The sequence below is a fragment of the Neolamprologus multifasciatus genome, chromosome 8, assembly GCF_963576455.1.
Source record: "Neolamprologus multifasciatus chromosome 8, fNeoMul1.2, whole genome shotgun sequence".
Lineage (NCBI taxonomy): Eukaryota > Metazoa > Chordata > Actinopteri > Cichliformes > Cichlidae > Neolamprologus > Neolamprologus multifasciatus.
In genome coordinates, this window is record NC_140446.1 from 18,308,952 (window position 1) to 18,328,169 (window position 19,218).

The 19,218-nt window shown below is 39.5% G+C and overlaps 1 protein-coding gene across 1 annotated transcript in view; it reads left to right on the plus strand.

Annotated features, from left to right (window-relative positions):
• The window catches only part of nlrc3 (NLR family, CARD domain containing 3), a 21,108-nt gene extending 5,743 nt beyond the window's left edge, over positions 1-15,365 (plus strand). The window contains exons 3-19 of the mRNA XM_085170652.1: positions 618-881; positions 1,530-3,276; positions 3,348-3,434; positions 3,676-3,759; positions 4,593-4,676; positions 4,776-4,859; positions 4,933-5,016; positions 7,368-7,451; positions 7,602-7,685; positions 9,104-9,187; positions 9,574-9,657; positions 10,215-10,298; positions 10,537-10,620; positions 10,706-10,789; positions 13,770-13,853; positions 14,320-14,403; positions 14,479-15,365. Coding sequence (XP_085026778.1) covers positions 618-881; positions 1,530-3,276; positions 3,348-3,434; positions 3,676-3,759; positions 4,593-4,676; positions 4,776-4,859; positions 4,933-5,016; positions 7,368-7,451; positions 7,602-7,685; positions 9,104-9,187; positions 9,574-9,657; positions 10,215-10,298; positions 10,537-10,620; positions 10,706-10,789; positions 13,770-13,853; positions 14,320-14,403; positions 14,479-14,569 — 3,281 coding nt within the window. The 3' untranslated portion in view covers positions 14,570-15,365. The remainder of the gene's footprint in view (positions 1-617; positions 882-1,529; positions 3,277-3,347; positions 3,435-3,675; positions 3,760-4,592; positions 4,677-4,775; positions 4,860-4,932; positions 5,017-7,367; positions 7,452-7,601; positions 7,686-9,103; positions 9,188-9,573; positions 9,658-10,214; positions 10,299-10,536; positions 10,621-10,705; positions 10,790-13,769; positions 13,854-14,319; positions 14,404-14,478) is intronic.
• The last annotated feature ends 3,853 nt before the right edge of the window (positions 15,366-19,218 follow it).

Here is a 19,218-nt window from a genome sequence, read left to right on the forward strand (position 1 = left end):
CACTTGCTTGGCCAATTTTTAAGCAGAGGATTTTCTGATTTAGGATTTTTAAGCAAGATCAAAAAAATGTGCGGTCATTGCAGATCCTCAGTTTTCAGGTTTGTATTTCAAGCTTTCCTGTTCCTCTCTCTTTATTCTTTCCTGTTATTTTCCCCATCTTTGTTAGGAAACATTTACACCGTTTCTAAATGGCAGCTTGTTGGTTTTGATGTATTATTGAAGGACACCACAGGCTCTGATTGTGATGTGGTGATTTCTACTTTCCAAGAGGAATGTGAAAATATTTATCTGTCTCTTTGTGTATTAAACAACAAAGAAGAAGCTGACGTGTCTGTAATTTTGAGTGTGTGTACACACACACACACACACACACACACATATAAAGATTAGGGGAAAAAATAAATGAGGCAAAGGCATGTTATTTCTTTAAAAATATGGTGTCCTCTTGTGTGCAAAGTCATTTACCATCATCAGACTTTTTAATGAGAATAAATATACGACAAAAACACAAATAATCCTGCATTGTCCCAGCTTAAGGAAGTATCTTTGCTCATGAGTTAACACCACAATAATCTCATCAATCATAAAAGTCCTAAAAGTGTTCTGTTATTCTTTAGATCTTGGTTGGATCCAAAAGCATCAAGACCAGCTGCGGAGCTTTATTACGCCCTCCTTCCTGGGGGAGATCTTAAACCACATGAGAAACCTGGATGTGCTCACTTCAGCTGAGGAGACCAAGGTCAAGGAAGCAGGCCGACTGCAGGATCAGGTTAACATGCTCACCACTATTGTCACTGCCAAGGACAGTCAAGGCTCTGACGTTCTTCAGGGTTTTATAGAGAGCTCAGATTCTCAGGTTGCCCAGCTCATCATTAACCACGGTAAGAGGCTGCTACTCTCTGTCCTGTGTAATTCTTTAAAATGGTTATTGGAAGGGGGGGGGGGGGGGTAGTAGCTCAGGCAACGAGTCTGGAGGAATGAAACTGCAAAGAAAATAAATCAATAAAATAATATTCTGTATGTTCTGTCTGGCTCTGCCGGATGCATCTTCCTGTTAAAAGGGAGTTTTTCCTTCCCGCTGTCGCCAAAGTGCTTGCTCACGGGGCGCCATACAATTGTTGGGTTTTTCTCTGTATGTTTTATTGTAGGGTCTACCTTACAATATAAAGCGCCTAGAGGTTACTGCTGTTGTGATTTAGCACTGTATAAATAAATTTGAATGGAATTGAATTAATTTGCCATTTTTGTTTACTAATTAATAATTTTTAAAAATGTTTATTTGTTTACTTATTTCTGCTTTCTTGCTTGCATATGGAAATATGTATATGAAATGTAGATATTAATACTTTTTCTGCCAGTTTGGTTCCACCATAGACGTGCGGCTTTTACAAGTGTTTCTATAGTGTTTAGTGTATGATTGTGTAAGTTTAAATGCAAAGCACTTTTCACTCACTGGGATCATACAAAGTTACTCTTCCATATTAGTGTCCTTGTGATGTGATGTGAATTTCTTTTGTTTTTGTCTGTAGATGCCATGGTAAAAGAGCACAAGGAGGTCCTCTTACGCCGATATGAACAGTACAGAGACAGAGACTCAATCAGCTGCCCCAGACTTAACATCTCATCAAGAACCTTACTACTTGTCGATGGACTTTCTGACCTCCAACAAAAGGAGCATGACCTGATGCAGGTGGGAGTGACTCGAGGAGAGAAAAGAAATCATCTTAGGCAGCTGGGGTTAGCAAAACTGTTTGAGCCCCTCACCCGAGTCAGTATGCCCCCTAGGGTCTCCCTCACAGTTGGGGTAGCTGGTATCGGCAAAACAACCTGGGTGAGACACTTTGTCCGGCAGTGGTGCCAAGGGATCATCTGTACAGACATAAACTTTGTGCTACCGTTCACATTTGCCGAGCTGAACTTGCTGGACAAGCTTTCTGCTGAGAGGCTGGTGAAAATAGCTTTTCCTCATATATCTGATCCCAGTCTGGTCCTGAACAGCTCCTGTCGGACTCTGCTCATACTTGATGGTTTGGATGAATTCCGCTGCAAATTAAATTTTTCCGACGCAGCTTCTTGCAGCGACCCAAAAAAAGAAGTGCCTATTGACGACTTAGTTACCAACATCATTCGAGGGAATCTGCTTCCCGATATAGCAGTCTGGGTGACTTCCAGGCCAAGAGTAGCTTCCCTTATCCCCGGAGGTCTGGTTGACAGGGTGACTGAGATCCCAGGATTTAGTCCTAAGGATATAGAGATCTTTCTGAATCACCATTTCTCTGAGAAGGATTTTGCCAGGAAAATATGGTCACACTTGGAATCCAATAAGATCTTGATGGTGATGTGCTACATACCCTGCATTTGCTGGATAGTAGCTGATACTTTGTTATACATCATGCAGAATGAAGCACAGGAGAGTCTTCCGAGGACTTGCACTGAGCTGTATGCCAATTTCTGTTCAATGAAAGCAGAATTGGGCGAACCAAGAGGCAGAGAGCCTGTAAAAACGGAGCAACTTCACGGGAGCAATCGGAAACTGCTGGGGAATCTCGGACGACTGGGTTTCTATGGGCTCCTTAAACACAAGTATGTCTTCAGTGAACAAGACCTCAAGAACTATGGGATTGAGCTACTGCTGACTCAAAGCAGTCTCGGTTCTGGAGTTCTTGTTCGAGAGGAGTCAACCATCAACACAACATTCCGCTTCACACATTTGACTCTGCAGGAGTTTCTTGCAGCTACCTTCTACCATGTTTCCTCAAAGCGGGCAATCTTTGACTTGTTCTCTGAGAGCTCCATGTCCTGGCCCAAGATTGGTTTCCAGAACCACTTCAGAAGTGCCTTTCAGCACTCACAACAAGCTGAGGATGGTCACCTGGATGTGTTCGTACGCTTCCTAACAGGCCTGCTGTGCTCAGCTGCAATCAAACCTCTTGCTGGACTTCTGGCCCTCGGGAAAGACGATGGCAACAACAAGGCATGGGCAGCAGGGTTTTTGCAGGGTCTGTTGGTCAGCGGGGGTGCTGTGGTCTCCCTGCGTGCAGTCAACCTAGCTTACTGTTTACAGGAGCTGCAGCACACAGAGATGCTGCGGAGCGTAGAGGAGGATTTACGGCTCGGCAGTCTTGCGGGAAAGTTAACGCGGCCTCACTGTGTGGTGCTGGGTTACCTGCTCCACGTGTCTCCGGAGTGCAACGAACAAACCAACCTGACAGCCTCTCTGAACGCCTCGACAGTGAAATGTTTGCTCCCGCAGCTGCTGTACTGTAGCCATCTAAGGTGAGCTTCTCAACCCAAATACATCCAATAAAAGGAAAACTCCAGATTCAGTGGTTTTATCTGCTCATCAGGTTGGAGAATAATCACTTTAAAGATGATGTCATGGAGCTGCTGGGAAGTCTCCTGAGTGCCAAAGACTGCCATATCCGAAAAATAAGGTGAGTCTTTTTTGTGGTAAAGCATCATATGAAGAACAATTGTTGTTCTGAACAACTGTATCACATCAAGCTGCTTTATAAACTCAGATAAACAGCGGAGCTTTTAAATGAAGTTATGATTGACCTTGCTGATTACTCTCAGTGGTTGTGTGATTGTATGATTGGTGAAAGTATAATTGTGGTTGTAATTATTATTAATACTCGAACAACATAAATACAATTTCTTTTATCCCTCCATCAGTCTGGCGGACAATGCCATCAGCAACAAAGGAGCCAAAGCCCTGAGTCGAGCCCTCTTGGTCAACCGCACGCTGACTTCTCTCAAGTGAGATCTGCAGTGTTTGATGTCTGAACAAATAAAACCTTTTGAGTTCAGTATTTCCCATTATCTGTATATAAAGGATAGCTGCTGCCCCCAGGTCTGGAAAGTATATTTTATGGTGTCAGTAGCTAGTTTTAATTCATTTATTACAGACACTCAAAGGCAAGTATGCTCTAGAGGAGCTATTCCCAGTCAAGAGTGCTGTGACCCATTTAATAAAACAGGAAAGCCCATGGTGCCCTCCCAATCTTAAATACAGGAGTGGGAGTATTAAGGCCAATAGGTGACCCACCTGCCACTGGGACACAAGCTTCAATAAAAGAGCAGTGAATTTAGGTCAGAGTAATATCACTAATAACCACCTCCAAGTACCAGTTTTAATTCACTTTTTATTTAAATCAATTAATATAAATAAGTAACTGTACATTATTTTGAGTCATTTCAAACTCAATTTCTTGGGAATCACTGCTGTAGAGCTTGGCTAGCTGTTAGTGTGCAGTGTCTCAGTTTCTCTTGTGTCTAGATTCAAAAACTAAGATGGCAGTGGATAAATTGCTCACACTAAAGCTTTAAAAGATGAGTAACCATGACAACATGGGGGCTACTTCCATCTTTTATATACAGTATATAATGTTTTCCAAAAACAGAACCTTGTAATAAAAATGAGTAATCTGAAATGGGGAAAAGGCTTTTAGTTTTGATGTAGTATAGTCATTCAAGAGTTGATCATAATACTACATAATAATAATGCTAAACCTGCATCTTATAATTTACATCTTATTACTGCTAAGTAGAGTTTTAGTAAATCATCTAATGACCTGTTTATGTTGTTTTAGTCTTCGGAACAACAACATCGGCTCCAAAGGTGCAAAGTTCCTAGCAGAGGCTCTGAAAATGAACCAAGTCCTGACATCAATCAAGTTGAGTATAATTGCTCTACAGCTTAACTGACACACACAGAATTCCAGTTTATTTACTCTAGTTGGTGTATTTGCTCAATTTCCTCGACTTCTCATCAGCTTTCAGAACAACGCCATCGAGGAGGAAGGTGCTCAGTCGCTTGCAGAAGTGCTGCAGTGCAACCGCAAACTGGTGTCTCTGAAGTGAGTTTGGTCTTGTTTACAGATGTTGTTTTAATGAATGTCCCGTAGATTAATGTGCATCTTTTTTTTTTAGTATACGGAAGAATACAATCGCAGCAGGTGGAGCCAAAAGGATTGCAGAAGCACTCAAGACCAACCGGACTCTCACAAAGTTGATGTAATGCAGAATTAATATTCATTCAGTGATATTGGAGAAAAAATTACCAATAATCATCCCACAGATGTAATATTATCTACAGCTACTCTTAGTTCCATTGATGTTAAGTTAGACTCTTTTTTTCCAATCGATCTTTCTGAGTTAACTTCAATAATTACTTCCTCCAAACCATCAACGTGTCTTTTAGACCCCATTCCTACAAAATTGCTCAAAGAAGTCCTGCCATTGATTAATTCTTCGATCTTATATATGATCAACCTATCTCTAATAATCGGCTATGTACCACAGGCCTTCAAGGTGGCTGCAGTTAAACCTTTACTCAAAAAGCCATCTCTAGATCCAGTAGTCTTAGCTAATTATAGGCCAATCTTCAACCTTCCTTTCATATCAAAAATCCTTGAAAGAGTAGTTGTCAAACAGCTAACAGATCATCTGCAGAGGAATGGTTTATTTGAAGAGTTTCAGTCAGGTTTCAGAGTTCATCACAGCACAGAAACAGCTTTAGTGAAGGTTACAAATGATCTTCTTATGGCCTCTGACAGTGGACTCATCTCTGTGCTTGTCCTTCTTGACCTTAGTGCAGCATTCGATACTGTTGACCATAATATCCTATTAGAGCGATTAGAACATGCTGTAGGTATTACAGGTATTGCACTGCAGTGGTTTGTATCATATCTATCTAATAGACTCCAATTTGTGCATGTAAATGGAGAGTCCTCTTCACACACTGAGGTTAATTATGGAGTTCCACAGGGTTCAGTGCTAGGACCAATTCTGTTTACATTATACATGCTTCCCCTAGGCAGCATCATTAGAAGACATAGCATACATTTTCACTGCTATGCAGATGACACCCAGCTCTATCTGTCCATGAAGCCAGATAACACACACCAATTAGTTAAACTGCAGGAATGTCTTAAAGACATAAAGACTTGGATGGCCACTAACTTTCTGCTTCTTAACTCAGATAAAACTGAGGTCATTGTACTCGGCGCTGAAAAGCTTAGAAATATGGTATCTAACCAGATTCTTACTCTGGATGGCATTACCTTGGCCTCCAGTAACACTGTGAGGAACCTTGGAGTCATTTTTGACCAGGATATGTCCTTCAACGCACATATTAAACAAATATGTAAGACTGCGTTCTTCCATTTGCGCAACATCTCTAAAATTAGAAATATCCTGTCTCAGAGTGACGCTGAAAAACTAGTTCATGCATTTATTACTTCCAGGCTGGACTACTGCAATTCATTATTATCAGGATGTCCAAAAAACTCACTGAAAAGCCTTCAGTTAATCCAAAATGCTGCAGCAAGAGTACTGACAGGGACTAGAAAGAGAGAGCATATTTCTCCTGTTTTGGCTTCCCTTCATTGGCTTCCTGTTAAATCCAGAATTGAATTCAAAATCCTGCTCCTCACATACAAGGTCTTAAATAATCAGGCCCCATCTTATCTTAATGACCTTGTAGTACCATATCACCCTATTAGAGCACTTCGCTCCCGCTCTGCAGGCCTACTTGTTGTTCCTAGAGTATTTAAAAGTAGAATGGGAGGGAGAGCCTTCAGTTTTCAGGCCCCTCTTCTGTGGAACCAGCTTCCAGTTTGGATTCGGGAGACAGACACTATCTCTACTTTTAAGATTAGGCTTAAAACGTTCCTTTTTGCTAAAGCATATAGTTAGGGCTGGACCAGGTGACCCTGAATCCTCCCTTAGTTATGCTGCAATAGATGTAGGCTGCCGGGGGATTCCCATGATGCATTGAGTTTTTCCTTTCCAGTCACCTTTCTCACTCACTATGTGTTAACAGACCTCTCTGTATTGAATCGTATCTGTTATTAATCTCTGTCTCTCTTCCACAGCATGTCTTTTATCCTGTCTTCCTTCTCTCACCCCAACCGGTCGCAGCAGATGGCCGCCCCTCCCTGAGCCTGGTTCTGCCGGAGGTTTCTTCCTGTTAAAAGGGAGTTTTTCCTTCCCACTGTCGCCAAAGTGCTTGCTCATAGGGGGTCATATGATTGTTGGGCTTTTCTCTGTATCTATGAAGCGCCTTGAGGCGACTTTTGTTGTGATTTGGCGCTATATAAATAAAATTGAATTGAATTGAGATAATGTACTGAACTTCTAGGCCAGAACATTTAAAGACTAAAAGTTAATCATTACTTCTTCACATTTTTGCAGATTGATGATGAGGTGTACAGTTATGATAGCTCATTGACACACGTGTTTGTTACTAGGCTTCATTTGATCTTGTTTACCACCACACCTGAACCTGGTTCACATACTGATAACTCAGATTAATGGCTTTCTTTCTCCTAATGTGTCGGGTGTATTTGTGTTCTTGTCTGCAGTCTTTGTGGTAATCAGCTTGGGGATAAAGGGACGGTAGCTCTGGCCGAGGCTTTGGCGGTCAACCACACTCTTCTCTCACTCCAGTTAGTATCTTCTGCCCATGAGTGCAATGCAAATGCATTTTAATAGTGTGGGAAGTGACATTTCAGTTCATGCACCACAGAAGGGGAAATGGTGTTTGCTTTGAATGCTATTCATTACAGCTGCATTTAACTTTTCATCTCTTTTCATAGACTTCAGAGTAACTCAATCAGCAACAAGGGAATGACAGCCTTAACCAAAGCACTGAGACTGAACCATGGCCTCGTCTCCTTGAAGTAAGGACCAAGCTTAAAGTTCCACTCTGTTTCCCTGTTTGTATTTGTGCATTAACCCAAGAATATTTTCTCTTTTTTGGGAGAACGTGATTTTCCAACAAGCAACTGTCAGTTAAACTCAGAAGAGAGTTACTTTAGCTAAGAAATTATTTGAAAAGCTGATGTTATTTTGAGCTTTAGGTGACCAATCAGTGATCTGGGTCAGTTCTATGTCTTACTTAGCATCAGTAGGCATCTTGAAGTCCATGCAAGCTTTCCCTCAAGCTTTTCTTTCTGTGCAAATTAATTTTATTAGCACTGAAGAAAGTTAGCATGTTGTTTCCCTCTGCACCTCCGACACTTTATGTATGGCTAATTAGCTGCAGATTTTGGTTCAACAGAATAAAGTTTAAATGATTTTACAGTTACACAAGTCCACATGTTTTGGACAATTACAATTCTTTTTCCATTATTTTGCCTCTGTACACCACTACAGTAGATTTTAAATCAGTCAAGATGTGATTACAGTTTAGACTTTAATTCAGTTGATTTAATTTTATTTACTATTTAGGAATTATAGCCATTTTATATATAGTCTACCATTTTAAGAAGCTCAAAATTCATTGGACTAAACTAAAAAAAATGAAATAAAAAGATTGTTTTTAATACTTGGAGGAAAATCATTTGCAGTCAATGAGTACCTGCAGGCATCACCAAATGCTGTTTCCTCCCTTTTTATTTTTACTTTTTCAGAACTGTGCAGTTTCTTTTGGATGTTTCCTGGCGAAGGCTACGTTAGCGTTGTTATTCTTGAGTGTAGTTATTTGCACCTTCATTTTAAACCCTCTCTATTTCCATTCATGAAGGCATGTGTTGACTGCAGACTGATATTTATACGCCTACCTCCTTGAAAAACAGTTTTGACTTTGTTAGATGTTTTAAAGGTGTTTGGGGTTTTTTTTTTTCCTTTAACCATAGAAATAATTCTGTCATCATCCACTTTAGTTGTCTTCTGTGGTTTTTCTGTTTTTTGTTGCAGAGCAGGGGGGCTTTGCATAAAGATGGCTGTGTTTCCTGATCATTTAAGGCACAACTTTTGTTAAACACCTTAAAAGAAAACTGAAAGTCTGCACATCATTCACACTTGATTATTTGATATAAAATCCACTGATGTGGTGTGCGGAGGCAAAATGACATTTATTGTCTCGCTGTCCAAAAACCTATAAAACTAATTGTATCTTATGTGCAGTATATCTTGTCTGTTAGACACATGTGATCAGTATTCATATTTTGTGTCTCAAAAAAGGGAGTAAAAGAGTAAAAAAAAAGCCTCTCTTTGGAAAAGGTTTGCCAAATTGACAGTATTGGCATTTTAGTGGCTGTAAAGTTGTCATCCTTGTGTCTTATGTCACTTTTCATGTGTTTTTCTGTGTATTTAGTCTGAGGGAGAACTCCATTGGGGTAGAGGGAGCAAAGAACATGGCCCATGCCCTCCACGAGAACAACACTCTGCAGGACCTCGAGTGAGTCAGCTCGTTAATAGTAGTACACTATCATCCCTCACAGAACTGCGGGAATACCCGACTGTTCAGTAAATGTCACTCCCCCAGATCATGCCGTGTCATACAATACTGCTGCATGATGAAAAGCACAAAAACTGTGAGATAACTGTTTGTATTGTGTAGCTCTTTGAGGTAATGTGGGGACATTTCCAACCCACTGCAACACTGGCAGCAGCAGCCATATTCTAGTGTTATAATACTTCCTGTAAACGCCTTTTTCCAGTGTTATTTTCAAAACTTGAAGCTTCTGTGAAAGCAGACATGTTGAAAACGCTCTGACAGTCTTTGCATTACATACAACAGTGCTCATATTTGTGTTTTTGCTTGCATATTTGTGTGTTTTCCAGTCTCACAGCCAACCTTTTACATGATGACGGAGTTCAAGCTATCGCTGGTGCAATCAAGTTTAATCAAGGCCTGACCTCCTTGCAGTAAGTGGAGCTTGAATCGGAAATAAACACATCCAAACAGATACACACAAGTCTGAGAGTAGAAGTGGGAGTCTGCACTGCACAGCAACCGATGCATTCTCAGCGATGTAATAAAGTTCTAGTGAACAAAGCAGGATATTTATACCTATATCTTTAAGCACACACTCTACCCATAACCCTGATAAGGACAAGTGGAAGAGAATGAATGATTAGAGTCTAGATTCTGAAATGTGGTTGAGCAGAAATTTGAGCTAAATCAAAATAGTAAAGTAAACGATTTGGTTCTTATGTAGCACTTTTCTTGAGCTTTTAAAGCGCCGTATACAACACGCCTCATTCAACCATATTTTTTCGACACCTAAATGCTTTCTGTCTAAGATTCACACGCTGATGGAAACATTGGAGAGCAACTTTATGGTTCGGTATCTTTCCAAGTATACTTCGGCATGCAGAGTAGAGCATCCAGGGATTGAACCAGCAACCTGTGTAATAGATCTTTAATGAATTCAAGTGTATTTGCTTCATACTGGGTCTCTTCTTTTCCTCTCTTTTCACAGTCTGCAGTGGAATTTCATCAAGTCCACAGCCACTAAAACTCTGGCCCATGCACTCCTCTCCAATTCCACAATGCAACTCCTGGAGTAAGACCAATAAACCTTTTTCACTCCTTTGTTTGTAAATATATCAATCTCACCCAAAATTTCAGAACTCTTTCCTGTCATCAAAGCCTGTGCTGATATTACTTTGAGAAAATGACTCGCTCCAGGCCTTGAGTGACCATATTTCATCAGCAACCATGCAATTATGTAAAGCTTTATTCACAAGGCTTTATTGTTATTCATAGCAGTTTCTGTGTGTGCTTCTATCTCCATCCTACAGTCTTCAAGAAAATGCTATCGGGAATGAAGGAGTATCTTATCTTGCCGAGGCTCTGAAAACCAACACGTCACTGCGCACTTTATGGTTGGCATAACGATCATGTCCATCGACAGATCAATCATTTTTGTGGTTGTGGTGGTTGTGACCCTTTTGTGTGACGTCTCTTCAGTCTTCAGGGAGTCTCAGCAGGGACGAGTGGCGCCATTAAAATGGCAGAAGCTCTGATGACCAACCAGACCCTGCAAACATTAGAGTGAGTACAAATTTTACCTTGTTAATAGCTTTTGATTGGTTCCTGTTATGAACTTTGTTTATCTTCATTTGAGAATCCCAGCATGCAATTAAAATTTACTGATTGCAGTCTGACAACGTTGTGTCTGCTTGAGGTAGATATTATTTTAAGAAGGCAGTTAGTTGTCTCTAACAGATCACTAACAAGTCATGATTACGATCACTAGATCAGATGAGTGCGCCTCCCTGGAAATGTTTGTTATTTCCAAATGTTAAACAATAAAAGTGATGATTCATCAGAATACCTCCAGATTATTCTCTTTGTGAATAATGTGAGAAAATTCACCAACTGATCCTCAACCAGTTTGAGACTATTTAAGCTCTCATGCTGCTTGATGATTAAATGACTCAGTGTGTTTTAATGGCAACTTTACTTTTCTTTTTTTTTCACATGTAATGACTTGTCTATATTATTGTTGATTTACATTCACTCTGATTTTATAGAGTTAAATTTAAACATACCATAACAATATTACAATACATACAGCCATGTGAAAAAGAAATGCAATAATCCCAGTAATGTGAAAAACACCAAACTGCTTCTATAAGACTTAAGAAGGCAGGTGCTGCTAATCAAATACACTTGATTAACTGATCATCAGCAAGTGCGAGCACCTCTGTAAAAGCAAAGGTTTTGGCATTTTGCTGGTTTGGAGAATTCAGGTGTGTTAACACAATGTCACAGTCTTCCCAAGAGTGAACAGCCCACCAATTTTCCCTGAGGTCAGACCATGCCGTGCTCAAGGAAACTGCAAAACAAACCAAGAGCTACATCACAGACTCTACAGGCCTCAGTTAAGCATTAAATTTCATGATGGCGCAATGATAACAAGATTGAACCAGTGTGGCTTGTCCGAAAGGGTTGCCAGGATGACACCTCTTCTCTCTAAGAAGTTGCACAGGTTAGGATAGTAAAGTTGTATTTGAACAAACCACAAGATTTCTGGGACTTTGGACCTCATTTACTAACAATGTGCAACCAAAAATCCGACCTTGTGTACAGACAAATTAAAATCTGGCTGTCGTAGGAAATTTCTACACAATGTTTAGAATTACAGTTATTTTTTATTTAAAAAAAGCCTTGATATTAGTGCTGGATGTCATCACTTACAGTCTAATTTCTTGGCCCTCTCTCATGGATGCTGAAAAATAGAATTCAGTGAGTTTATTATCACAGATTGACAGATATGGTCTTCTTTGTTCTTTTTCTCTCATTCAGTTAGACTTTTTTATATCAACTTTGAGTTCCAAGCAAGTCTCAGGGGATGTGATATACAGAGCTACTATTTTGTCAGTAGGAGCCCCACTTTTCATTTTTCTTTTAAACTGTTGAAAACACTCTGGAAAGCTGTGCCTTTTCCTCTTTGGACAATTGTTTAAGTTTCTTCAGTTGGATTTTTTCCTGCTTTCCTCTTTTAGTGGTGCACGGTTCTCTCTTGCAAGATAGTAACTGCTTTCTCTGTTTTACCTGGAAGTACTAGAGTTGGATGTCTCAAGACCACTTTGGTCTTGGTTTTGTCTCGGTCTCGACGGGCTTTGGTCTTGTCTTGGTCTCACTGTCTTGATCTTGCTGTCTCAGATCGACATAGTGGTCGGGAGATTTGGAGTCAACAGTATCCATGACCCACAATGTAACGTTCGATAATGTGTCATGTGCAAAAGCATCAGCTCTAAGAGCCGTGCTTAGAGAGTGCTTTGTAGTGAATCACAAGAGTCGACTCCCAGTAAGCGAGAGCCGGCTCCTCACTTAATTTCCTTTCACTGCTCAGCTCTCACACAGTGGCTCAGCTATGCTCCAATCCCTCCATATTGTGGCCAATCACATGCGAGGATATAGGATAATATCATTATGTGAAAAACAGAGAGGGTGAGAGACGCAACAGTCAAGTGGAGCGTGAGTCTGTCCTCTCAGTAAGTGAGTGAGACAGTAGACAGCGGTGAGGAGGGCTGTGTGAGTGCATCGAAGCAGCATCTGGCTGCAGTTTAAAGACTTTTTTGTCTCGGTCTTTGTCTCATCTCGACTTTGTCTTGGTCTTGACTCGGTCTGTCTTGGTCTTGTCTTGGTCTCGATACCCTCTGGTCTTGGTATTGTCTTGGTCTTGGTTTAATCGGTTTTGACTACAAGTCAAGGAAGTATGCCTGAATGACATGAAGACGTGACAATATCCAGATTTTATGGAGATTGCAAAAGCCTCTTTGTTTAGAAAGAGTCTGATTTATCAACATACAAACTGTGGTAAGAATAAAAACAAGCTGGTGCACATGTTTCTTAAATCTAAGAGTAATTTTGCATAGCCACTTGTTTGTTTGAATAGAGTAAGAACTCCACGCACATTAAATGAAGCCCATTGTAAATTTAAAATGTAAAAACTCTTTGTTTATTCAAATGGCTTTTTTTGCAGCAGAGAACAAAGATTGGTCAGCAGATTTTAGAATGAGTTGGACTGCTTCTTATTTGCTGAAGTAACCAATACAAACTTTCTTCATTAGTGACTTTTTATCTCAAGATTTTCTTGATGGGTTTGTCATAACCTTTCAGGAACTTCACTAAAAGGATAATAAATTTTTTTTTGAAGCAACAAAAGAGACAATTAAAATACAATTGCCTCCAACAGAACAACGCTGTGCTAAAAAAAACAGGAGCAAAGAAGAATACACGTCAGCTATGGACAGAAAAGTGTTTGAAAGATTCTCAGAAAGAAAACAAAAGAAGCGTTCTGGTGCGTGAGCTCTCTGTGACTCCCATTTACATTTTATTTCTGCTGAGCATTGCGCACACAGCAGCTCATTGCAAATTGTCGTTTTTAGTCCTGGTAAACAACCAATTTCACCTGTCATTGGACGACACAAGAGAAAAGTGAGAAAAATGATAGAAGGCTCTAGTTTGATGAGACGCTCACTTGGGTGGAGCTCGGCAGCTCATTTTCCACTGTGTTTTTCAGTCTGCGTGGGAACACTGTAGGAATGGAGGGAGCCAAGGCCCTGGCCAACGCCTTGAAATCCAACAGAAGCCTCAAGGCGCTGAAGTAAGCACAACTGGCACTTCATTTCATGACATAAACTACATTCGTATATTAAACCTGTGGTAGAAAAGTAAATGCAGCTGCTGATGTCATAGCTTTTACTCTGTCACATCAGAGCAGTTTCACCCAGTGATTTATAAAAATTATAATATGTAACCTCTATTTAACACTATAACATCAGAAAGAAAATCACTTTAAAGCAGCAGCCTCCTCCAGGGTTGCTTACTGCAGATTGACAGGCTGAAGTTTATTCTCCCACACTCTCCTCCACTGTTCATCCATTATTTGGTTAGCTGTAAATAACCCCAGCTACAGAGATGCATGTGTGCTGAACTCCCTGTTTTTGTTTTTGTTTTCTTCTGGAATCCAACAGTCATCAATATCCAGACCTTTACATTTGAAATTTAGAGAGTTACTCACAGATATCGCTACATTTGATCAAAAAATAAATCTGTGTGTGATTCATCAGTCTGCAGGAGAACTCTCTGGGCATGGACGGAGCCATATTCATTGCAACAGCCTTGAAGGGAAACCACCAACTGACATACATCAAGTAAGTTTTCTTTTACCGTTTATTTATTGTTATTTATCTGTTTATTGATTTGTCGTATTAAAACTGTTCCTTCAGTTTGCAGGGAAATGGCATTGGAGAATCTGGAGCTAAAGTCATATCTGATGCTATAAGAGCCAGTGCCTCCGGCTGCGTGGTGGACATCTAGCCCACCGGAGAGAGCAGCTGTCACTGAGGAGGGTCATGCTACCAGCACGGGGATAACAGCTGCCGTTGTTATACAAAGCAGATATAAACTATGTAATTTAACTCATTCTGTATAATAGTTCTGACAAGTTATTTGGTGCGTTGCATTTTTATAAAGATTCTGTAATATTTATTAGGTGACTAAACAGCTGTTTTGAAGCTGCAGTTCAGCTTTAGACAAACACTTGAGAAGCACAATATGTAATGTAATAAACACACATTAAGCTCAGGAAGTTAAAGCAAAGCAGAATTCCTCCATTAAGATGCCATTTTGTACATTTGCTCTGTTTGCACAATTAAATGTGGCAAAAAAAAGTAAGTTATTTCAGGAGGACCAAACTGGTTTTATAACCTTTGTTGTTCTGTTTGGTTTATTATGCCTGTCTTACAAGTGTTAAATACCAGAAATACTGACATGACACAAATACACTCCAACTGAGCAGAACTCAGTAAAACTTTTTATTTATTCCAATGTTTCTTGTTGCAGTCGACCTTATTGGAAATGAGGCTTTTGGCTATTTTAAGCCTGCATGTTATAGATGCAGTTATTATGATGTTTGGAGCCTCTGAAGACAGTGAACTGAGAAGGAGAACATGTATTTAAAATTGTAAGAAGGAAATCTGTGTCCTTTGACCCATATTTAATAGTGCTTTGTGGACCATCCAGTTCATTATTTGTCTTGGCTTGTTAAGCTAGCACCCCAGTGTGCCAATAACAGCATATATATATATATATATATATATATATATATATATATATATATATATATATATATATATATATATATATGGACTTAATTGAAACGGTACCTGTTAATAAATGTGTTATATACATGAAGAATAAACTTGACAGTCTGTGGTCATTTAAATGAAAAAAAATACATATGTACGCCAGATTCTTAGATCAACAATTGACAAACACGGGTTCCTTAGGGAGCTGCAGGTGGAGCTCTGACATCTCAGGTCTGATGTGATACTGAAGTGAGTATGTACTGTCATGGTGCCAAGATCTAAAGAGCCTTCGAAGAAAAGGCTGTGGATAGTGAATAAATGACCGTGTAGAAAAAGCAGGGGCAACAGTTTCCAACACGAAGAAGAGTAAGAATTGACTGAAGTGTCCATTGCAGGAAAAACGGTATAACAGAGGGACAACACAATGAGTAAAAAGACAAAAGTCTATGTCAGCTTAAATACTGCCAAGTGTAAATGAGTGCAGATTTATCTAAACTGTGCTAGTATCCAGAGTCAGTCAATACTTGAATATTTAGTTACAGAAGTAGCCTTGTACACTGCAGGTGCAGTACAAAAGCATTTATCTGCACTGATCACAATTTCAAGCTGTTGAAATGTTCTTGTGAACAATCACACCCACTGCATCAACGGCATCCTAGTTGCAAAGTCAGCACAATGCAATCTAGCTCCATTAAAGAACTTGTTTTTTAAAGGTCTGTGTTCGTCTTCTACTCAGATTATAAAGCTGAACCCCACAAGAGGCAACCTTTTGTCCCCAGAGCTCCGCACTTGTTCGGCATTGAAAAGTGCAAATTTATTATCGCTATTCTAACTCAACAGCCTACTCTCTTTTCATCTTTCCTCAACACAAAGATAACAATTCAGACAGGCATTTCGAAATTACATCAAAAGGGGGGAAAACAGGCAGCAGAATCAAAGATATGAAAAGACGCCAAAGTGCTCTCAGAGAGTTCATGCTCAGGCAACCTTTAGTGTTGTTTATCTCTTGGGATCATGTCAGTGTAATCATTTCTTCTTCTTTTTAACAGAGAACAGTCATGAAAGCTCATAGCTGCCATGGTCTCATCATCGGTCTCGATAGAATGGCTAGTTTGTTCTCTTCTTGTGCGTGTGGGGGAGTTTGTGTGCATCATGCACATTGCTATCCACCCGTGTTTCTAAAACTCTTACTTATGGCTATTTATGACTCAGTATGTGATTTAATATTTATTTTCATAATTAAAAGAGTGCATGTTTTGTACCATCATCAAAACTGTATCTTCATAACTCAGCAATACACAAGATGAGGCATCAAAATAAGAATAAAAAAAAACAAACAAAAAAACAAATCTCTCAACACTTGTTAAGCCCAAATTTCAAAAAGACATAAACTGTAATGAATGTAGTTGTGAGGTAATGATTTACTTTAAGGTGGACATTGGTGAGTTACACCAGTGAGTCAAGTATTTCTGATCTGTTGGCACGTGGTGTTGAAGATAACATCTCCTGTAATGAAATATTCCTGCTTATGTATTCCTGCTTAATTAATCCATCCATCCATTCATTCTGGGATGAATGGATGGAGCCTATCCCAGCTGTCTTAGGGCGAGAGGCAGAGTACACCCTGGACAGGTCGGGCTGTGCCATCAATTACTGTAAATTTAAATCTTATTAAGAAATGATCATACAAAAGAGGGTTTATAGAGAATACTGTTAAATGTTCCATTTCTATGCCATATGTGGGAACAATTTCCAGAGTGTGATCACAGTGCTGTGTGGGCTCATTCACATTTTCAGAGAAACCAATTGAGTCTAAAAATAGAATACATCCACTGTTAAGGCTCTTGCTTTCAGCATCTAGATGTTATAACTGTCCGCTGCTATTATTTTATCTAAACTGAGCACTAAACCAGATAAAAAAGACTGAGAAATCACATGAAAACTTTGAGTAAGGGCAGGTGGATGATAGATAACAACAAACTACAACCCTTTGCCAGTTAGGGACAGGTCTAACAGTCAGGCTGTCAAATGAAGGTTTTCTATAGCTGACAATGTATTTATATAACACATAATACAATTGATATACCCAGACTTGAATGATTTGTGAAACTCATGATCTGATAAGAAAATAGAAGCAATTATTTTAATGTTACTCTAACATTTAGAAGTACAAAGTGTAAAACTGATTATATATATTATATAAGTTGTAAAGTTACTTACTCACTGATAAGTGACTACAGCTCAGAACACATGCTCATACAGAATTACTCATACCCTCACCAGGGACCTTACCACCCTTGGTGACCACAGAGCTTATCCATGCCTAAAAATAGCCCTGGTTCAATTTGTCAGAAACTTCAACATCTGCCAGCATTCAGAGTCCAATAAGGTCACAATAAACAATAAACCTCTCCATTGTGGCAGGGAGCACATGTCAGGCATACACACAGGTGAGGAAATTTATTATGAAACCATAGAGAAGCGTCCTGCAACAACAACATCTCTAAACGCACAAGTGTCAAGACAAACAATAACCCTAAGTACATACAGAAGACTAGAGCCTATTCACATGCATATGCATATTTTTTACCAGGTTTAAAAAAAACAAATTCACACAGCATTCAACAGTCAAGTACTGTTTTGTAGCAAAGATAGCATTGTGAAAGTTCTGCTTAATAATAATGTTAAACCGCTCAGCAGCACCTCACAAAGGCCTGAGTGGTTACATTCATCTGGGTGCACAAATAGAATACCCCAAATGTGACTCTGTGTTCAGAGGTTTAGGTAATAAATCAGTTCTCAATAAACGAGGTGCACTCAAAGTGCTCAAAATGTCTGTGAAGGTATTCATTAGAGGAAGATTTGTAAGTCTCTTCTGCTGGACTAAAACCATGTTTTTAATTACAAGGTTGAAACTAAACAATCTGATGAGGCCAACAAGGGGACAATTATAACAGATTTTAGGGGATGAAACGTATTAATACTAAGCAACCTGGTGGTTAACAAACAAGTAATGCTTTTTTACTATTGTGATAGCTAATCACATTAGCTAATAGCTCATTTTGAAAAAGCACCATTTATTTAAGTATTGGTTACTACTATGTAATGTAATTTGGCTCGTGTTAGAATTTAATTAAATAACTAAAGCTTTTAAATAAATGGTTTGGCAAAAGCTCAATATTTGTTTGCAAAAATAAAGTGTAGCAGAAGCAGAAAGCAGCATAACATGGCAATATTTCAACATTTGTTCATCCAGTCCGAGACACGGTCAGTGACACCCTCAGCAGTTGTGAGTCACTATGGAAAAAATGTTTATTTTGTGACATCAACCAGTTGGAAAAAAATAAATAAATCTCAGATTCTGGTTTGCTGGTGAGGAGCGGTACAAGTAAGGGGAGGCATCATTGGGGGGCCACTGCCACCCCTGCCACTACTCTTGACACACCCCTGCTCCATGCTTCGATTTTAATCATTGAGCAAAATACAGACACAGAAATGTAATTAGGTATGACTAAGACAATATACTACTCAAAAAGATTTTATAGTGTCACTTAATGTACATTTAATCAATGGATGCTTTGACAGCAAGAAAACTAAAATTTTTCAAACAATTTGAGAAAAATAACATAGAGCTATATTCTAAAAATAACACCAAAGGAGAAATCGGTATTCAAAGGCAGATGGTGGGCAGGGCATCACGGATTACTCCGTGGAGCTTCAACTTGCAGTTTCTTTCACATACGCTCAGGACCAAACATCTCCACAGCGCATCTGAGAGCAGCAGCAGTTCATTTCCAGGACGTAAAAGCTGTAAGTAAATACATTTTTCTTTGTTTTCCATAACCTGTTAGAGCTGTTCCACAGATGTCCCCAAATACT